The 19061-nt window shown below is 43.3% G+C and overlaps 1 protein-coding gene across 1 annotated transcript in view; it reads right to left on the reverse strand.

Annotated features, from left to right (window-relative positions):
- The window catches only part of fbn2b (fibrillin 2b), a 68531-nt gene that overhangs the window by 38294 nt on the left and 11176 nt on the right, over positions 1–19061 (reverse strand). The window contains 5 exon segments of the mRNA XM_080033112.1: positions 78–275; positions 9211–9306; positions 9899–9994; positions 15843–15944; positions 16128–16210. Of these exon segments, the coding sequence (XP_079889238.1) occupies positions 78–275; positions 9211–9306; positions 9899–9994; positions 15843–15944; positions 16128–16210 (575 nt within the window).

Below are 19061 nucleotides of genomic sequence, written 5' to 3' on the forward strand. Positions count from 1 at the left end.
TAAAGTAAAAAAGGACAAAAAATAATCTAAGAAAAAAAAGAAGTGTAAGTTTTTTGTGAAGCGTGGTCCATTCTTACCTTGGCAGGCTCCTGTGCGGATGTTGGGGATGAAGCCTCGTCGGCAGGGGTGTGGCTGGGCGGGGCACTGCTCACAGGGGTGGCCCCACGCTCGGCCGATGGTGGCGCAGCACAGGGTTTTGGTGCAAACGATTCCACTCAGCTGCCCCTGACACATCTGGTTGTTCACCTGTGTGAAACAGGGCCCAGTCCTGTAGTCTGTGGAAGGGATAAAAGGAGGCAGGAACTCTTTGTTAGTAGGTGACTGACTTAACATTTGATTGATTAAAATGTTAAAACAGGGAACACATCTGGCGCAGCAGTAAATGAAACCAGATTTACTGTATATTTCTCCTGTTTGGAGAGGCAGGCATTTATTTCTGTAATATCTCATGGAGTCAGTGGTCTTTTCTGTCTTTATTTATTCATTTCACTTGCAGAACAAATGGAGGAATGTGGATGTGCAAACGAGCTGGCACAGCTATAAAGAAGGATTTTTAGACCGATGACTCACTGGACCTTTGAACATGTCCTCACAGTTTAATCGTTTCAAGTGTTCAGTTTTTGGATTAACATTCATCTTACAAGGAGGATTGTTTACAAGTAGCAGGTTCCGGTAAGACTTAAGAGGAAATGTTTAAGAAATTGGTAGCGAGTAGCAGCATAACATTACTTCAGACTAAACTGAAAAAAACACATCCACATGGGTTATTTCACCAGGAACTTGACTGCTATGAATTCAGTATGTACAGTATGACAGTGAGTGGACCTGTCGGAGTGACATGCTGAAGCACATTCCTGTTCTCATAAGAGTGGGTGGTTGGCCAAACAGTGGTGGCTTCTGTCTCCATCAGTATGTTGGTTTAACCAGCTAATGGCAGTGTGGCTGTCAATAGCAATCCTCGCATGACAACCGTCCTCTCCAAAAAACGAATGTGACATCTTAGGGACAATGCACTTTTGTGTCACCTTGCAAAAACACATCAACATCAAAATGATCAGAAATGTCTTACAGAAGCCAGAAAGATGTTTTAAAAAATTCCCATCCTATTGCAAGAAAGGATGGTATCATTGAGGATGAAGGTAAAGTGAATCTACTTCTTCTGGTGAGTTATTCCAACACATTATGAGAACAAAATGTCTCTGTCTTCAGTAATCACCTTGCCTCCTTGCCGCACTGTTGGTTGCCAGTGGAGCCATAGCATAATCTCGTAAAATGCACTTCACAAATCAGGCCCAATGAGCTCATGCTGAAAACATTTCAGCAATACGGTGTTCGTCTTTTCGATCACTTGAAGCCTAATGACTGCTTCCCTTGTGGGGAAAAAAACCCCTTATTAAGTTATCTGCAGTGGCGCCAAACTTAATACAGCCTTCATTAAAAAAAGTTGATTGTTGGATTGTCACAGTGGAGATGAAAGACTGCATGGTTGGCTAGCCAAGGCTATGACAGTGAGATGATGAGAACTAGAGTGGGCTGCTCAGCTCTAAAGGACAGATAGAGATTGAAAGATAAGAATCAGTGGTGGTGTTTTTGGTGGGAGACCCCCTTTATTCATACTGGTTCCTTGTGCTACATGAAAGGGAATCACAGAGAATGAGGCAAAGAGTAGGAGACAGAAAGAACGAAAGAAAAAAGTGAAAAAACAGAGGAAAGTAAAGTAGGTCAAACTGAGCATGCAGAGTGCAGGTTGGGGCTCAAGCCAGTTTTCTCCCGCCCATCTGTCTTCATTTCTCTTTGCCTACTTCAGGCCTTCCTGTCCGTCTGTCTTTCTACTCTCTCTCCCTGCCTGTATATCAGCCACTATTCGATCTTCCATCTTCATGTGGCCCGGTTGGCACAGTGGAGTTGAGACTTACATACTACATGCATTGACTCAAACTCTAATACAAAAATGGATCTACATACACACTTTTGCAAACCACTGAAAAAGGCCACACACACAATGCTATAGTCCAGTCCTCCATATGTTTCTTCTTCAGAAGTATCACATACGGTTTTTGCTTACTTTTTTAACACACATTAGGGCTGTTTTGTGCTGCAAATGAATAAACCTTTGGACTTTTAAGGGCCACTAACAGTGGCAGTATGTGCGATGACTAGTATTGTGCACAGTGCCCACGTTCATGGCAGACATTTTTTTTCGGGTCTAGTTGATGAACAACAGAAAAACTATGAAGGAAACCAAATGGAAAAAAATGTATGGTGCTTCCAACCCTTCAGTCTTTGATTTTTGGAAAACAAATGGCCCCTTCATAGAGGAGACTTGACTCTCCCGCACTCTGATCATCCTGCAACACCAGACACACAGCAGCCAAGTTCAGCAGTTTGTGAATGTGCACCAAATTAAATATATATGCGCACACACATGCTTGTTCAAACACTGCCCCACTCTTCCCTCCTTACACACACGTGTGTACACAAGAATGCACATACTTGTCTGTCTAAATACACACGCCTGAAGGGAAACATAACATCTGTCCTGGCTACAGCCAACCAAAAGACTGGGACCACAATCATAGCTTTCCTTAGAAAGCACTAAATAACAAGCAATAAAGAAAGGTTGCCTCACTCCCAATCAAGATGTGTACTCTATATGCATAAATAGTCAATTCAGGGTATGTCCAGGTAGAGCAACATTCGAAAGTCATTTTGTCTAATCAGCGTTCAAATTGCTCGACAGATCAAAAACATTCCCTATTACCTCTCATCTCTATCCTCTCTTAACTCCTAAATCCGCTGTTAGCGACCTCAGTGTCTGATCAGAACGGCTCAAGTTTCATTCATAACCTCTTCTCTGTAGACCGGCAACGAACAAAGTCCTTTTTCTTACATTCATTAGAATGTGTTCACTGTGTTAGACTTACGGTAACAGAGTCTTTTCATTCTTACTAGTTTATAATGCTTTTGTTTCATATATAAACATCAGCACGTTTAGTAAAAGTTTCCAGAAATGATTGCGGGTTGAAAACGTCCAGAGTTTGCTCAAGGCCTTGGATGCACTTGTAACCTTTCACCTAGATCAGTCCACATGCATTAGCCAGACAGTCATATTGGGCGATGTTAATGAGGTCTGACCCTTCACATGCAATGATGTTTATGCAGTGAAATCAACCACAAAAGAATCTGGTGTTGTAAAAAAGAAAGATCAATCACAGCCTATTATGCTTTGCTTTGATGAAAGTTGGATTGAAGGAAGATAAAACACTGTTAAGGCTGAGGAGAGAAAAATATTTGATCCTGTCTGGAACGCAAAGCCTCCTAGGAACACATTTTCCCATCATACCCGTCCAGCTGTGGGATTGAAGATGATGGGACGGGGCATTGCACTAGTACTAAAAGAAAAGGAGTTGGAACCAGAAATGGCTAACGAGAAGAGAAAAAAAATCCCATTTGAGATTCATTAATAACTTCTGAAGTATTTATACAACTCACGGGAGGGAGGTCTGGTGAGATAAGATGCTTGAAATATGAGTTTATCACATGGAAATCAAGCCATTTTGATTCATACATACTTTCCTATGACAAGAGGTCAACAAGTCAAATGAATAAAGAGGAGAAATATATTCAATATAAGCAAACACTTGCCTCTTATAGTGTGTGTGTGTGTGTGTGTGTGTGTGTGTGTGTGTGTGTGTGTGTGTGTGTGTGTGTGTGTGTGTGTGTGTGTGTTTTTAAACCTGATCTCCTCTCTAGACTTTGTACAGCTGCAAGATTTGCTCTGAGCCTAAACGTCATGCTGTTACTCACCTGTTGAATAAGAGAGACATTCTATAATTATCCTATGTGCGTGTGTGTGTGTGTGTGTGTGTGTGTGTGTGTGTGTGTGTGTGTGTGTGTGTGTGTCTGTGTGTGTGTGTGTGTGTGTGTGTGTGTGTGTGTGTGTGTGTGTGTGTGTGTGTGTGTGTATGTGCGTGTGTGTGTTTGGCTGGCCTGCGCAGACTGAGCACATGTCTGGCAGGTCTTGTGGAATTTTTTATTGCATCTCATTGTTTGTGTCCTTCTGATGGAGATATAAATAAATGACTTAAATGTGGACTTGTTTGTTTTTTTGTGCATGTGTGTGTGTGTGTGTGTGTGTGTGTGTGTGTGTGTGTGTATGTGTGTGTGTGCCCCTCTGTGTGTTTGTGTTATCCTCATTATAGCGAACCATAGCAGTCTCTGTTAGTCTTATCAGCGCCATTACCAACAAGCTTAAAATCACCTCTTTCCTTTATCCCTTATCATTCCTCAAGGAGTCTGCTCCTTTCATTCTTTATACAACCAAAATCAGCAACCCAAACGTGACAAAATATTTGAAGCAGCACAAACAAACGCACACACACACACACACACACACACACACACACACACACACACACACACACACACACACACACAAGCACACACACACAAGGGACTACAATTGTGGGAGAATGGTAAGCGATAAGCCCTCTGCAATCTACCAAGATCTGAAAGTCTAAAGCCTCTGGCTTTACTGTTGCGTGCAAGCTTAAGTACAGTGTACTGTATAGAACACACTGGACTACGTGTAAGAATCTACACAGAATGGTTATTAAAAAGGCATTTTCTACATATTCACATTGCATATCTATACTAAAATAAGTTTGATATCATATATTGTGGCATCAAGTCACTCCTCAGTCATTGTTTCTATATTTCACCTATTGTGTTACATAATCTATCTTGACTCCTACAGCTATTTTCATCTGTTATGGGAAAAACTTCCCGTCACAATACCGTCCAGCAGTGGAACAATAATGCCCCCTCTATTGAACCCAGACACAGGCAGGCAAGTGGGCTCCAGACTCCATCAACAACCACCACTCATGGGACATGTTACCCTTTCAGAGAGGGGGAAGTCGCTGCAGTGCTTTCTTAAATCGACCCATTTTTCATCAGGCCAGATCAAACACAGCCTTCATTGCCTCCTCCTGAGGCCACTCAAATATTGATTGGAACCAACCAGGGCTTTAAAATTTCCGCCTGGCCTCAACCTTTTGTTAATGGGATGGATCATCAAAATTTAGTGCCCCTGTGAAAAGCAGACATTAAAAACAGCTTGTAAAATGTGACGTCCCTTATTACACTTAACACATGACACGATGATTCAATTCAGAGCAATCAAACGTAGTATCTTGATGCATCACATGGCTCATTATGTTTAGCCCATTCAGACACATTTCAAGGCGTGAATGAAACACAGCGTTGTATAATTTTTAAAACGACCTGAGATAAATCACTCTCTTTCTAGAGTTATTTGCTCCTCCATAGCTTAATATGGCCATTGTGCGTCTTGCAGTGGAAATGTCTGCATATGGAAAACGCATATATGGGGGTCTACATTATGAGGCAATGTCATGCCGCATTATAATTTAAAGACTTGCTGTAAATCCTATGTAGTATGGCTCCAAACTGGCTGACTCAAACTAAATTGTCACTTGGAATATTTTTCCCCCAGAGTGACCTGTGTCTGCCCCCAGTGAGTCCCCCACCCATCCACCATCCTGTCCAGCCGTGTTCTGTCCACTCTTATCCAGAGTCAATAGAGCAGAAATAGCACAGCTTCCTACACTTTGAGCACCTCGAAATGCCCCTGATGTCACCTCCTGCTGGGGGGTGGGGGTTGTGATTATACGTTTATTTGCTCTGGAGAGGGCCCCAGGCCTGGATTGGGACTGACCACAGAGGTTGAATCAGTCCACTGAGATCAACTGGACCAAGCAGTTCTGTAGTAGGACCAGCTTAATGAGTCAAAGCTCAGTGGACACACAGCAGTACCACTCCCTGTTAGTGTACATGCAGGTTAAATGATGTGAAATGTGGGCATTTACTTGGCAAATGTCATGGATTTTGAAATGATGATGCTGCTAGATGTAAAGTGAAGGGAAGACTGTGGTAAGTATAATTCATCTTGAAGGGAAAATGTGTACGCTAAATGTTCAAGGCAATCTATCCAATAGTCGTTGAGACATTTCTCTTAAAACCCACAAGCTAGAATCTCATGGTGGCGCCGGAGGAGAGGTCAGAGTTGGAGACCCAAAGTGGTGGACCAAACAAAAAACGTAAGGAATACCTTTAACATGAAGACACACCGCCAGCTTGGCTAAATACAAACTCACATAAAGTTATGGATATACAGTAGGTATCCATACCTACACAGACTCAGTTACACAAACTCTCAAACCACAATATGCAACGGAGCCGTAAGGTTGCACCACAGACGCTTTGTACTTTTAGAGCCAGATCTAATGCTAATAGGAATATGCTGGTCATATCAAATTCTTACATAATCTCAAGGAATATTTAGGCTCTTATTTAAGAATGATTTTTTTTGTCAATGTGGTAAAAGTTCTGTTTAATTGTTCTTAATGACCTTCTTAGTCAACTGAATATAAATATACTGTAGCTTTCATAATTTAATTTCTTCTTTATTTTGAACCGTAAAGGAGGAGAAAGCCAAAGCTTTCCCCCCCTCACTGCTGATAATTATCTATATACATTTAGCGGTTATAAACACCTAATTTATATTTACAGTACACAAATCGTTTACATTTACACCAATACTAATACTAACTAATACAAATCTACAAAGCCATACATGAACAACTCATATACTACACAGTAGTTCTTAGTTATAAATACTACCCATCACTCTTTAATCACATATCTTAATACAATCAGTATAAGGTCCATCTTTCAAATTCCATATCCGATGCATGGCAACTGGGTTCAACTTTATTTCTGTCGTCACTAATATGATTCCTCGTGAATTATGCAGTTGAATTGAGAAATATAGCCCACCTATCTCTGAGGATATTTTGCACCAAACAACTACACAAGCAAAGATTTATAATTGTTTTCCCTGTAACTACCTTTAGGTCCAGCAGTCTCCACATTCCTCCAACATTGAGAGTGTTTTGTACACCCGTCCACCAGGCTTTGTGTACACAGCTGGGGACAGCATTATTATTTTCATCCTGTCTCTCCTTTCTTACTCCCTCTTCCCCCCATCTCTCTCTCTCTCTCTCTGTATGTCTCTCTCTCTCTGTCTGTCTATATTTCCCTCTCTCCCTCTCCCTCTCCCTCTCTGTCTCCTGCTTTCTCCACTCCTCATCAGGAAACGTCCACGATCACTTCACAAAGAAAGTCTATTCTGTCAGGCCTGTGGGGATGTTGGGGGGAAGGGGGGAACTATTTATTGCCAGATGTCTTTACAGCTCCATCCGACAAACTCGACCCCCAAAATGTTGTGTTTTCCTGAAGAAAAAAAAAGTACCCCAGAGTTTTGTGGAGAAATAGTTGAAGGGATAGAAGGTAATAGGAAAGGCTAGACTATGTTGTGGTCAAGTTAAAAACACAGGGAGGAAAACAAGCGATTTGAGAAAGGAAGGTTTGGCAGGAAAAAAAAGTAACTGAAAATGAGCATATATATGCATTCATACATTTACATTATGTCTCTCTTGTCTTTCTTCTGGAGGAATGCAAGTGGAAAGACTGAGATGAATGAGGTGAGTCAAAAATTACAGGCCTAGAACTTCCCTCTACTCCTGAGTAGGTAACTACAGGTGGGAGAGCAAGGAAGGCGAGGGTCACAAAAAAAAGTTAGTTTTTTATGACAACAATATCTGAATGCGTGGCGATTCCTCTGCTGAGAAGGTGCTCTGAGGTGAACAGAAATGAAACACTGCCATCACTCCAGTCATTGTTTCCCATCTGCCACGGAAAACGTACCACCTACTTCCAACACCCTGCCATCACTTCCCACCACATACATACCTCAGGCTTCTGTTCAAAGCTCAGGAGACACACACCCACTGTCTGTCTGAGCCCTACTGTATGAAGTCATCCTCACTAAAAGAGCCTGAACGCTCACCAAGCACCCAAGTAATGAACTAACGCAGTACGTCTCGACTGATAGGAACAAGACTCATGTCTGCAGGGCTAGGTATACATCAAAGCCCTTCCTGGATTGATATCATCCTTAACAGTAGAGTATGTGTGTGTGTGTGTGTGTGGGAAGGGAGTGTATTGATAAAAAGCCAGGGTCACAGAGTGGTCAGTCTAACTCCCCTATACAACCTCACGGCGTAAGATAGAGTCTGGCTCGGTTAACTCCCTGGTTTGATTAAAGCTTTTTTCTGTCAAGGTAAACACTGTCATTTATTGTCAAGGTCATTATTATTCATCAGTTATGATGAAATTTTATTCATGCACAAGTCAAGTGAATACTTGTTAAGGCCAGGACACACCAGTCCGACTACCGACCGTCGCCCGGTCACAGTCGGCTCGGTGTGCCAAGAACACACCGAGCCGACTACTGACTTTCCGTGCGCTCTGCGCTTGCGCGGGACGTAATGTCTCCATAACTGCAGGCGGCGCTAATCTGTATTGTGGCCCAAAAAAATACAGAAGCCGGAAATGATGGGACAGCCGGTTGGAGTAAGCAACCATAAACAGCGACGGTCTATCCTCTACCATGCTGATAAGTTGTTCCTCGATTTGTTCGGTCCTCATGATCCCAAGTATTAAATATCAAGCCAACGAAATGATGCTAAACAATGTGTTGAGAGTGTTACAACATTGCCTGCGCGTCACTGCTGTTTGTGCTACCCGCCTCACTTCCGGGCTTCACTGATTCGCTAGCCCTCCACCAATCAAATTGCTCCGACTGAAAGACTGCCCGACGCCGATTGAACATGTTGAATCGGCTGAAAAGAAGCCCGACGACATCTACGACGGCCGACGTCACCGAACACACCAAACAGATTTGTGTCCCCGCCCCCTCCAGACTCTCCGACCATGTCCGATGGCCAATTATCAGGACGGTGTGTCCTGGCCTTTAGAATAATTTTAAACTGTGTACGCCCAGCTACTGTGTGTTAGGCATGGTAGTTTCAATATAACAGTTAACGATTGCTTTTGTTTGCTCTCCGCAAAAGGGTTATTTGACCTGTAGTCCTATAGGAACAATAATCCCTCCCAGGTTAGAAAAGAAATACAATTGGAATTCCCCTGTACATTGTTTCACCAAGTATTTGTTGAACAGCAGGCCTCTATCATAATGAATATACTCACACACTGAGCTTTAAGAGAGACAGTGTAAAACCATCAACAAACTGTATCAACATAGCAACAAGGATGAGCTCTCACCTCTCTCGCACTGCGGGCCAGTGAAACCGTAGACACAGGCACATCTGTTGGGCCCGATGCAGCGCCCACCGTTCTGGCAGCCGTTCTCACACACCGCTACAGGGAGACAGAGAAGGGAAATAGAGTGATTCACAGAGAATGACACACTACGCACACTCTTTCTCTCTCTCTCTTTCTTTTCTCGCTCTCTTTCACACACAAACGCAAACACAGATCTCTCAATAAAGCTTCAAATAACTTCCACATTTAATCCCTTGCGTCGGCAACACATTAACACACACACTATATTGTATATTTTGCATTACGAGCACTTGTTAGGATTTTCATTGATGACATAATTCATTTAGCCAATAACACAAACTCTCCTCACTTCATGGCACACATTAGACTTTGCTCTAACCAGAAAATGAACCATAATGCAAGACTTGAACGACTACAGTGCTATTGTTTGACCAAGTATAGTGTACTGGGTTTCTGATTGGTTGGACTGCAAGCAAAGGCAGCAGGAGTTTGCCAATCTCAAAAATTGTTCTTGTCTAAAAAAGCCTAAACCTTAAACTTTGTACAGCTGCTGCATACTTTATATCACTCTCTTAACTACTGTTGTGTAGAAATTTGGCAAATGACTATATACTCTAGCAGGTGACACAGCGCAACTACCCCCATGCAAAGAGCAGCTTTAACTCACGTTGTCCACAGTGGCCTCCTGTGTAGCCCTTGGGGCAGGAGCACGAGTCCTCTGCGCAGCTGCCTCCATTCATACACCTGACGTTACACGATTGAACTGTAGGAGGGAAAAAGGAGAGAAGGGGAGATGAGGAAGGCAACAAAAAAAGATGGAAGGACAAATGAGAATAGATAGACCAGAAAAACAATCCAAACATCTCCTATTTTATCAAAAAAACAAAGCTGCAAAATAACCAAAACCATGAACTTTGTGAACATGTGTATAATTAAAATGTTGTATTCAGACCCTTTTGCAGGTATTATCAACCAATTAAATGGCATTTCTCGATTCAGTGCCATGGTTAGATTGCTTCATTATACTATTACTCAATCAAATAGCACTTAAAGCAGCTGCCTTCCAAGCATCTGAGAGTTAAATAACCATGGTCACTTTAACACATTAGGAGGCTTTTTCCACTTCATTTAGGTTTGCACAACACTGGTGTTTCTTTGGCAGCTTTAGATGAACAGACAAGGCTCAAAGGCCCCCGGGCCACAAAGCCAAAGCTAATCAAGCAGACTGGGGGTAGCCATTAAGTTGAGCCAGCTGTATGCTACAGTCAGTCAGGAATTTGCTGAGAGGAGACAGAAACTAGCTGACAGGGCTTAAACGATGGAGAGTGGGAAGAGATGTAGGGGTACGATGGCAAAAAAATATATATAAATATCAAATAGGATGCGCGGAGGAGAGAATGTAAGAGAAAGAAAGGGAGCGGCTTTGAATAATAACAGAAGTGCTGCGCTGGTACAGGTATTGTGACTGGGGAGTATAGGAGCCACCTGGCTGGCACACTGCTTCACCAGAATGTGAAAGGGCCAATCTGACAGTCTCCAACATGTAGCAGAAGCTTTCATAAGGGAAGCTAATTGGTCTGGCTGGCAGACAGGCAGCATTTCTGCTGAGCCATGCCTTTTACCGAACAAGAGGAGAGAAGATACCAACAGTGCTGAACTATTTCCTCTTGATGTTTCCCAGCATCCTCGCTGTTCTTTCATCCTGGCTCAAGAGCATATTCTTTATTGTCCCTTTAGTCTCACTGTGCCCATTGTTTTTCTTCCTTCCACCACTTTTGCCTAGATTCCCCCAGTGCCTTTCATGCTCTTCTGATTATATCTTAATCGCAAGTTCAACATTCATTTCTCCTCTCTCTCTCTCTCTCTCTCTCTCTCTCTCTCTCTCTCTCTCTCTCTCTCTCTCTCTCTCTCTCTCCATCTGTCTGTTTATGTCTCTTTTCAATGTCTGGCATGCAGAGCTCAGGAGCAGAGGGGAAATGACTGAGCTGCCCTGTAGCTGAGTTTTTCTAATGAGACTTTCTGAGTTTTTTTGCGCCCATGCCAACAGGAGGCCTTTTCCAGCCACTACAATCCACCCACTCGTTCTGACTGACCCAAACACACTGAATAGGACTTAAGTGAGTCATAATGAGGGAATATACTTTTTGGGTAGCCTTTCATTTTGATCACCTCACTGGCAGCATTCACAGGACTGGCTCCACGTACAAGAGTCAAAGCACAATAGCATGAATCCTCGTAGATGTGAACCCTGTGTAGTGTCAGTAAATGTGAGCCAGAGGTGTAATTCACGGCAATTGTCAACAAATCTTTCGATGTTCCATATAGCTAATGCATCAAAAGTCTAGAAGGAATTCCCATTAACCTTTTCCAGCACTTGGCAGACTCAGTGTGCAGATTTGGCAGAGACTACTTTTTGTCTGGATTGTGTGTCTCATGGCAACATATGGTGATAAATCAAAGCACATAGTTTGGTACTCTGGGGCAGGTTGGGTTTATAGGTCAGTGTACTAGTGCGCCTTCTCTCTCTCTCTCTCTCTCCCTCTCTCTCTCTCTCTTTCCCTTCTTCTCATTCACTCCCATGGCAGATGGTTCAGCTCTTCCTCACTGCTTTCAACATTAGCTTAGGTTGAGGCTTGTACTCCATTGACTCAAGGCCAACGATAGGAGCGCTGGTGTGAAACATAAATAATGATCACAGTGAGGGATTTTTAGTTTCCTCTGCCATGGGACAAACCTTGTACAAGTAGAAGACCAATCCAAAGTGATGTCATTTAGACTCTTGCAAAGCTGAGGGGCAACTTGGGTAAACTCTTTAATTTTTCCAGCAACTCCCCCCAAACTCAACAAATGTGTTTGTAATTAGGTCGAGGAAATACTGTATGGGGAAAGATTTTGGCTGGGTCGGGTGGGATAGGAGACTTTAAAGAGTCTATTTGTTCTCTAACAGTGTCTCCGCCCTCAGGAACAGAGGATGATGGGACAGGTGTGGGAAAGACGGAGGAACGAGTTACAGAGATTTTGTAACTGTTCTAGTGCGTGTTTTTTTCCGTGGCAGGAACTAGATAGGGGCAGGGGAGGGGGAGGGGGAGGAGGAGAAGGAGAAGAGGGAAGCAAATGAGCACATTTTGGAGACAGAAGGAGATGATCTCATTGGTTAACTTTGCTTCTCACTCCCCCCTCCTCATGGCCCTTTATCCCCGGCAGGTGGAGAGAGATGGTTTGCCCCAGTGAACCGTGCCTGGAAAGCTGCGCGTGTGGAGCAACAGGGTGGGGGGATATGCATGTGTGTGTGTGTTTGTGTGTGTGTGTGTGTGTGTGTGTGTGTGTGTGTGTGTGTGTGTGTGTGTGTGTGTGTGTGTGTGTGTGTTTGTGTGTGTGTGTGTGTGTGTGTGTGTGTGTGTGTGTGTGTGTGTGTGTGTGTTGTGTGTTTGTGTGTGTGTGTGTCTTTCAGACTTTTAGCAAAAGGAGTCGGGTTTAGCTCCGTGGCACCACAATGCACCTCTGTATTCTGGTAGTGTCGTCGGTGAGCTGCTCACATCTGGGTGTTTTTTACGAGAGGTTGCGAAACACAGGAAGTCCAAGCATGTGTGTGTGTGTGTGTGTGTGTATGTGTGCGTGTGTGTGTACCACAACATGGTAACATGCGTGTCTCATGGAAAACTGAATAGCTTTATAGCAGTGTGTTGTGCTGATTTACACACACCCCACGGACCAGTGACAAGTCCGCCTCAGTTTCAGCATGGATGGAAGAACACAGCGCCGCGTGAGATGCTGTCAAAGCAGGTTCCGAGTCAAATACAGAGATTTCTTTCCATCCTTGGAAATTCACAGTCTGCCTTCAGTGGAGTCAACTCCATACCTCACACAACTCATCAATTTTTCGGGGTAAATTAGAGCATTTTCTTTGCGTACATACCTCATTATCAACAGAGCAAAATATTACGTTGCGGTCGAGATGGACTAGGTTGAAGCGCCAAAGCTTCTAATTAAAAAGGATTCTCTCTGCTTTCCCAGGATTCACTAGTTCTCCCAGTCAATAGCCAATGGGAGCCTGTCAGTCTAAAGACAGCTGTTTCTCAATTATGGTTATGGGAGGACAAGGCTATGAAGACGACCCTATATGATCCTCGGCACAGCTGCTCTGTCCTAAACTGTCAGTGGGTGTATTACAAGGGTGACTTACTGCGTGAACCCTCGTTTTCTAGGAACTGACACGTAGCTCTACATTATCGGTAAATGGGACTTGTGCAATTACAACACGACCTCAGCTTGTCCAACGATTTTACTTGACTAATTCTTGAAATGTGTACATTTTCCAAAGGTCTGCAAAGCGATCCAGGAAGAAAAAACAACCATCTGTGTGGACACAACACAGACATGGAAGTATGTGTAGAAAACCTTGAATGTGTTGCTGATTGATTTAAACCTCTGCATTCCACGAGCAGGATGTGAGACATAAAGATGCTATCTATAACCCAGCAAACTGGGGTACTACAATAAGGCTATATAATGAAGACAGAGGAAATTGGCGTTTCCAAAAAGACCTCCACAGGGCTTCGATTTGTTTCCAACTGCACTGAATTATCCCCATTAAACGGTGGACTCTCTCCAATCGCTGAGTTTGGGAGTTAGCACATTTGTGGAGACAAGATCTACGATGAGGAATACTTGCCTTCTCTTGGCAAGGCCCAAAGCCTCCGAGACCGATAATGTTGTGAAAACAGTTTTCAACTGAGTAATACGTTAAACACACCATGAAAGGCTCAGTGGAAATTTAAATCAAGACAAAGCTTTACAACCAAATATAAAAGAGACTTGGAAACATCTTACCCAAATATAACAAAGATCAGACACAGTAGAGTTCGGGAGTAGTACAGCGAGGACATTAACAGTTACTTGTCATTGTTTGGTAGAATTATAGTTTGTCATGAGACCAAACATTGATAAAGAGACAGCTGACTTTTTACAATAAAGGGTTGAACTCCAACGTTACTCAGCGTCAACTCACAACGTTCACTCTTCACTGGTTGGGTGTATGCTGCTTATATGCAGGTCATAAATCTGTTTGACCTCTAACCTTCATGGAAAGCTGCCAGAGAGGCCAGAGGAAGGACCTTTCGAGGGTAGATACACTCTTTACAGTGCACTAAAACATATTTCCCATTGACTTATCCAAGAGCAATAAAGCTGTCTCTGATCATTCAGATCATACAGCATCTCAGCAGCTTCCTTCTCCACTGCCCTGTAAAACCCTGTAGAAAAAGCCACCATAAATCTGTGCTGAGGAAATCTGAGAATCGCAGATTTTTTGACAATCAGTTGAGTCCAGCTCTGCTAAGCTCCCACTCTAATTTATCACTTCACTTTTCTCGCGCCCATTCACTGCCCCTCAGGAACATGACTTCATAGCTCTTGCCTAAGCACTGACTCTGCAGGAGATCTGTGCATATCCTGCATTACAGGTCACAGGCTGTTTTTCACCGCCCCACCCTCCATGCCCTTCCTCAAAGGGTCGGCCCTTACTCACGGCTGGAACAAATCCTGTTTTACACCTCTAGGTCACAGCCAACCCGTTGCTCGCTGTGCGTATGCAGTGTGTTTATGTGTGTGTGTGTGTGTGTGTGTGTAGGTCAATTAGCTTTTTTGCCTATATAGACGTTTGATTCTCTGTGTCTTGCGAGTGAAAATGTGTGTGTTAGCTCCGGGCTTACAGGAATGCGAGCATGTGTAAAGGGTCTGGCAGGGCCCAGGCGTGACTGACGAGCTGACTTTGGCCGACTAAAGCAGTGAAGCCGGACATCTTGCACGCTACTTAATGCACACATCGACACATACTTTGGATGCTCCCAAAGTGCAGCTCAACTTACATGTTTTCTGCATGTCCTCCTGCACATATTAACTTCGTATGTAAACGCTGCGCACACTGCACTGACCTCACAAAGACAAACATGATTTCACACACTGTGCTTTTGCAGTAAAACACCTCGCTCCACTCTAAACACACATCCTGAGTGGTCTGTAACTAAGCCAAGCAGACTGAGTTTGAGGCAGCCAGACTCTCTGCCCTTAATCCCGACAAACCCAGTGACCTGCAGGCTGCAGTGCAGGCCTGGTCCTCTACACACCACTCTCACTGGCAAGAGTGCCATTCTTACCCCCATGAGAGATGGGTGGAAAAAAGCTAAGCAATTGGATGAGTAGAAACTAAAACTGCTCAGTGTACAGGCAAATATTACTTTATCAGCAGTTTGGCCCCATTAGAAGGATCAAGTCAGGCTAAAAGTAACTACTTTATGGTTAAGGTAATCAGCAAGACATTTTTTTCCCCCTTTTTTTCCTTTTCGCTTTCTAAATTAATCATCAATCAATCAAATATATATAGATAGATGCTAGTCGATCGACCAAAACTAAACTGCTTCTGCTTTGTTTCTCTTTGGATAAAACCCTTTAGATGAATGAAATTTATGATAGATTTTATATTATCTGTTAAAACCTTGTGATGAGGTCTGATGTTTAATGAAGCTTCAGTAACTGTGTGTGTGTGTGTGTGTGTGTGCGTGCGTGCGTGCGTGCGTGCGTGTGTGTGTGGGTTGAGCAGCCATGTTACTGACCTCCTCCTCCTCCTCCACAGCTGGGAGAGAGCTGACCACTCGAACAGGTACACATGTTGGGTCTGGAGCAGAAGCCATCGCCGCATGAGTTCCTGCAAATTGCTAGAGAGAAGAGGGGAGTAGATGATAGTGAATCTCATTGGTTGATTACATTTGTTATGTTTTTTTTAGCCATACAGTACATAATGACATGAACAGAATGATCCCACGCCTAAAGCATTTGTAATATTCTCATCAGGCTGTGTGGCATCTTATCAAAGAGGATTTAAGGATGGAGGGACTTACGAACAATACACTGGTTCCCTCCAGGCAGAGTCTTCCAGCCCGGACAGCAGTATGAATGGAAGCGAGAGCCACACACATTGGGCCTAGCAGAAACAAAAAAGAGAAAGAACAGACAAACTCACTACTAACCTAGACCTCCCAATCATATTTTAGTAAAACCCCTAAAGAAATATACACACAGTTATGAGTTATTTTTTCTGAGCTACCCAAGACCTACACGGCCTCAGCTTTGAGAATAAGCCAAACAAACTTTGATACAAAGCCTCCAAGAGTGATTGATGGAGGTATTTCCACGGAGGGGAGGAGGGGAAAGGAAATGCTATGGGGCCTACAACACAAGGAGTACCATTTTGTTTTCATTCAAGGCTGGATTTAAACTCAGAAGGACAGGATGTATAAAGTCCTCTTTTCTCCCAAAAAATTCCATGCCTGGCTGTCCTGTTCTCTGGCAAATATCCAGTGCTGCTCCGATTCGCTGCAGCAGCCCGCTCTCATTCTCAACTCCTGTTCTTATTGGTGGAGAGTCTGCGGTGAACTCGGACATTGTCTGACAGATGTAAGAGTCATCACAGCATATGGAGCACTTGATTAGCCTGACAGGTTAGCCACAGAGTTTTCCTCTGAGGAGATGGCTTAACCACATCTATATGACTTGGCCTCTGCTCGCACATGCACAAACACAGCCATAAACATGCAGCGGGGACTGAGGTTTGCCACTGCCCTACAAGCTAACGTGAAGAACACTTCACTTTTTATCGTCCGGGGATAATGACATGACTACTTATAACTCGGTTTATTTAGAAACGGAGTAAAAATCCCAACATGCATCAATCACAAAAACCCAAATCCATGTTCTATACGAAAAGTGTGCGTGAGTGAAATACCACAGGATGCTGTATAAAGCTGTTTAACAAGCTGAAGGGATTCCAACTATGCGGTGTTCCTAATGATATCCGTAGTGACCTTTCAAAGTGTGTAATGACGGGTATATCTGTGGTCATCTGTGTTGGTGGTTAGTTGCTTGCATTTTCTGATGGCGTGACTAAGATTTGAGGGACCACAGCTTGGTAAATTGGGATAAAGCCTGATCCAGATGCTCATGGTAAAGTAATTTGCCACTCTCTGGTCTAGAAAAATGTTTTGGCCCCGGGACATAATTTACGACTGTTTAAAGTGACGCTGGATTACCCAGTGTTATTCGACATTGACCAAGGACTAATAAAATTAAACAACAACTCGTTAAAGGATACACTGGGGATGTAGTATTGAGCGCTTCCATAAAGTTGAGGGACTTGTGAGAGACAGATTTAAGGAAGACAGGAGGCTGAGACATTCTGTCTTTTAGTACCAAGCAGGATGCCGTTTTTTAAATGCCCTCATCTTTCAAACTTCATGTCCCTCTTTTATAACACAAGTTTTCCTGTCAAACATTTCAAGTCTCAAAGCTAAATCAAAATAACTCGGATGATGTCATCGGAGTTATTTTTTCTAGCTTTGCAGAGCTCCCTCCAGAGTCCCAGAAGACATTTACAAGTGTTTTCACAGGCTGAGTGGCACTATGCCTCATGACAACTGAACTGACCCCTAAAAAGAATCTAACAAAGTGCTCCTTTAATGGTGAGCTTTGGGGGTTATTTTTCTTAAAACATGACGTTGTTGGGGCAACCGCTTTCACGACTTTGCTCTAAATTGGCTGTGATGCAATTTGCTGCCATAATACAAACTAGGCTTTTTTTCATGTAATAATTCAAATACAATAAGAAGCTAGACTCTAGGAGGCTAGCTAAATTTAGGACATAAAGACTGTAAATGAGGGGAACCTAGTCTATAAGTCTGTCCAAAAATCTACCAGCAAAACTAAAGCTTACAATATAATTACTTGTTTCAAGCCACATAAAAAATTTAAAAAAAAAATTAAATCAAAGGACATAAGCAATAGACTTGACAACATGAAACTCTTTTTTGAGACTTTACTTTTTTTCTTGTAATAGTAGTTTGGTTTTTATGGCGAATAGACTACAACAGAAATGAACAGCTTTTAGTCGGATATGCAATTCAAACCAAGAGATTAAAACATTGCAGACTAAGTGGGAAACTGAGTGTAAACTCTGATGAACTACTCAAGTTCCTCCTAACCTTCCTCTCCTCCTTGCCAGACAGTATCCGTGGTAACCCCGGGCTGTCACCAGGGAGATGACAGCTGGGGTTTGAACCTGTGATGGATAGAGCAGGGCCCACCTCCAAACACATTACCAGATGGCACAGGGACAACGGGAGTGTGGGGGGGGGGCAAACAGGTGGGCAGCAAGACAAGAGATATTTACGCATAGGTAGAATTAGAGGGTCATAGACACAGAAGGAAGACACAAATAAAACAGGAAGGGGAGAAAAATACGGGAGCATGAGGGTTGGTTTTAGAGAGAAAGTGTAAAGAGAGCGAGCGAGAGGAATGGTGTTCAAGGGGAGAAGAAGAAGATGGGGCGGTGTGAAAGGAACAAGGGGATCTGTGGGAGGGAAAAGAAAACAAAGTTTATGTTGAGAAGAGGAGGAAGGACGAGGAGTGGGAGCGGAAAACAGAGATATGGAAACAAAGGAGATAGCAGCATAAGCAAGAAGAGGCCAGACCCTTAGTGGGGGATGAATGTGTGGGACACATACACAAGAGAGAGCTTCAAACAGGGGAAAAAAAATCAGAAATGCATAGAGCGAGAAATCAGCATTCCAACCGCTTAATAAGCAGTGAACCCAACTTCTACTCTGATCTATTTCTCCACAAAGCGTTAAAAGATGTTCCGCTGTTATGGACCCAGAGGTTGTGAATATATGAAGGATCATAGGGGTCTGAGCCAAAGGCGCTCGGGTTTGTTTTTATTCCTAACTCTCTCTCTCTCTCTCTCTCTCTCTCTCTGTCTCTCTCTCTCTCTTTCCTCCAGG

Source organism: Ammodytes marinus (assembly GCF_949987685.1).
Source record: "Ammodytes marinus genome assembly, chromosome: 8".
Classification (NCBI taxonomy): domain Eukaryota; kingdom Metazoa; phylum Chordata; class Actinopteri; order Uranoscopiformes; family Ammodytidae; genus Ammodytes; species Ammodytes marinus.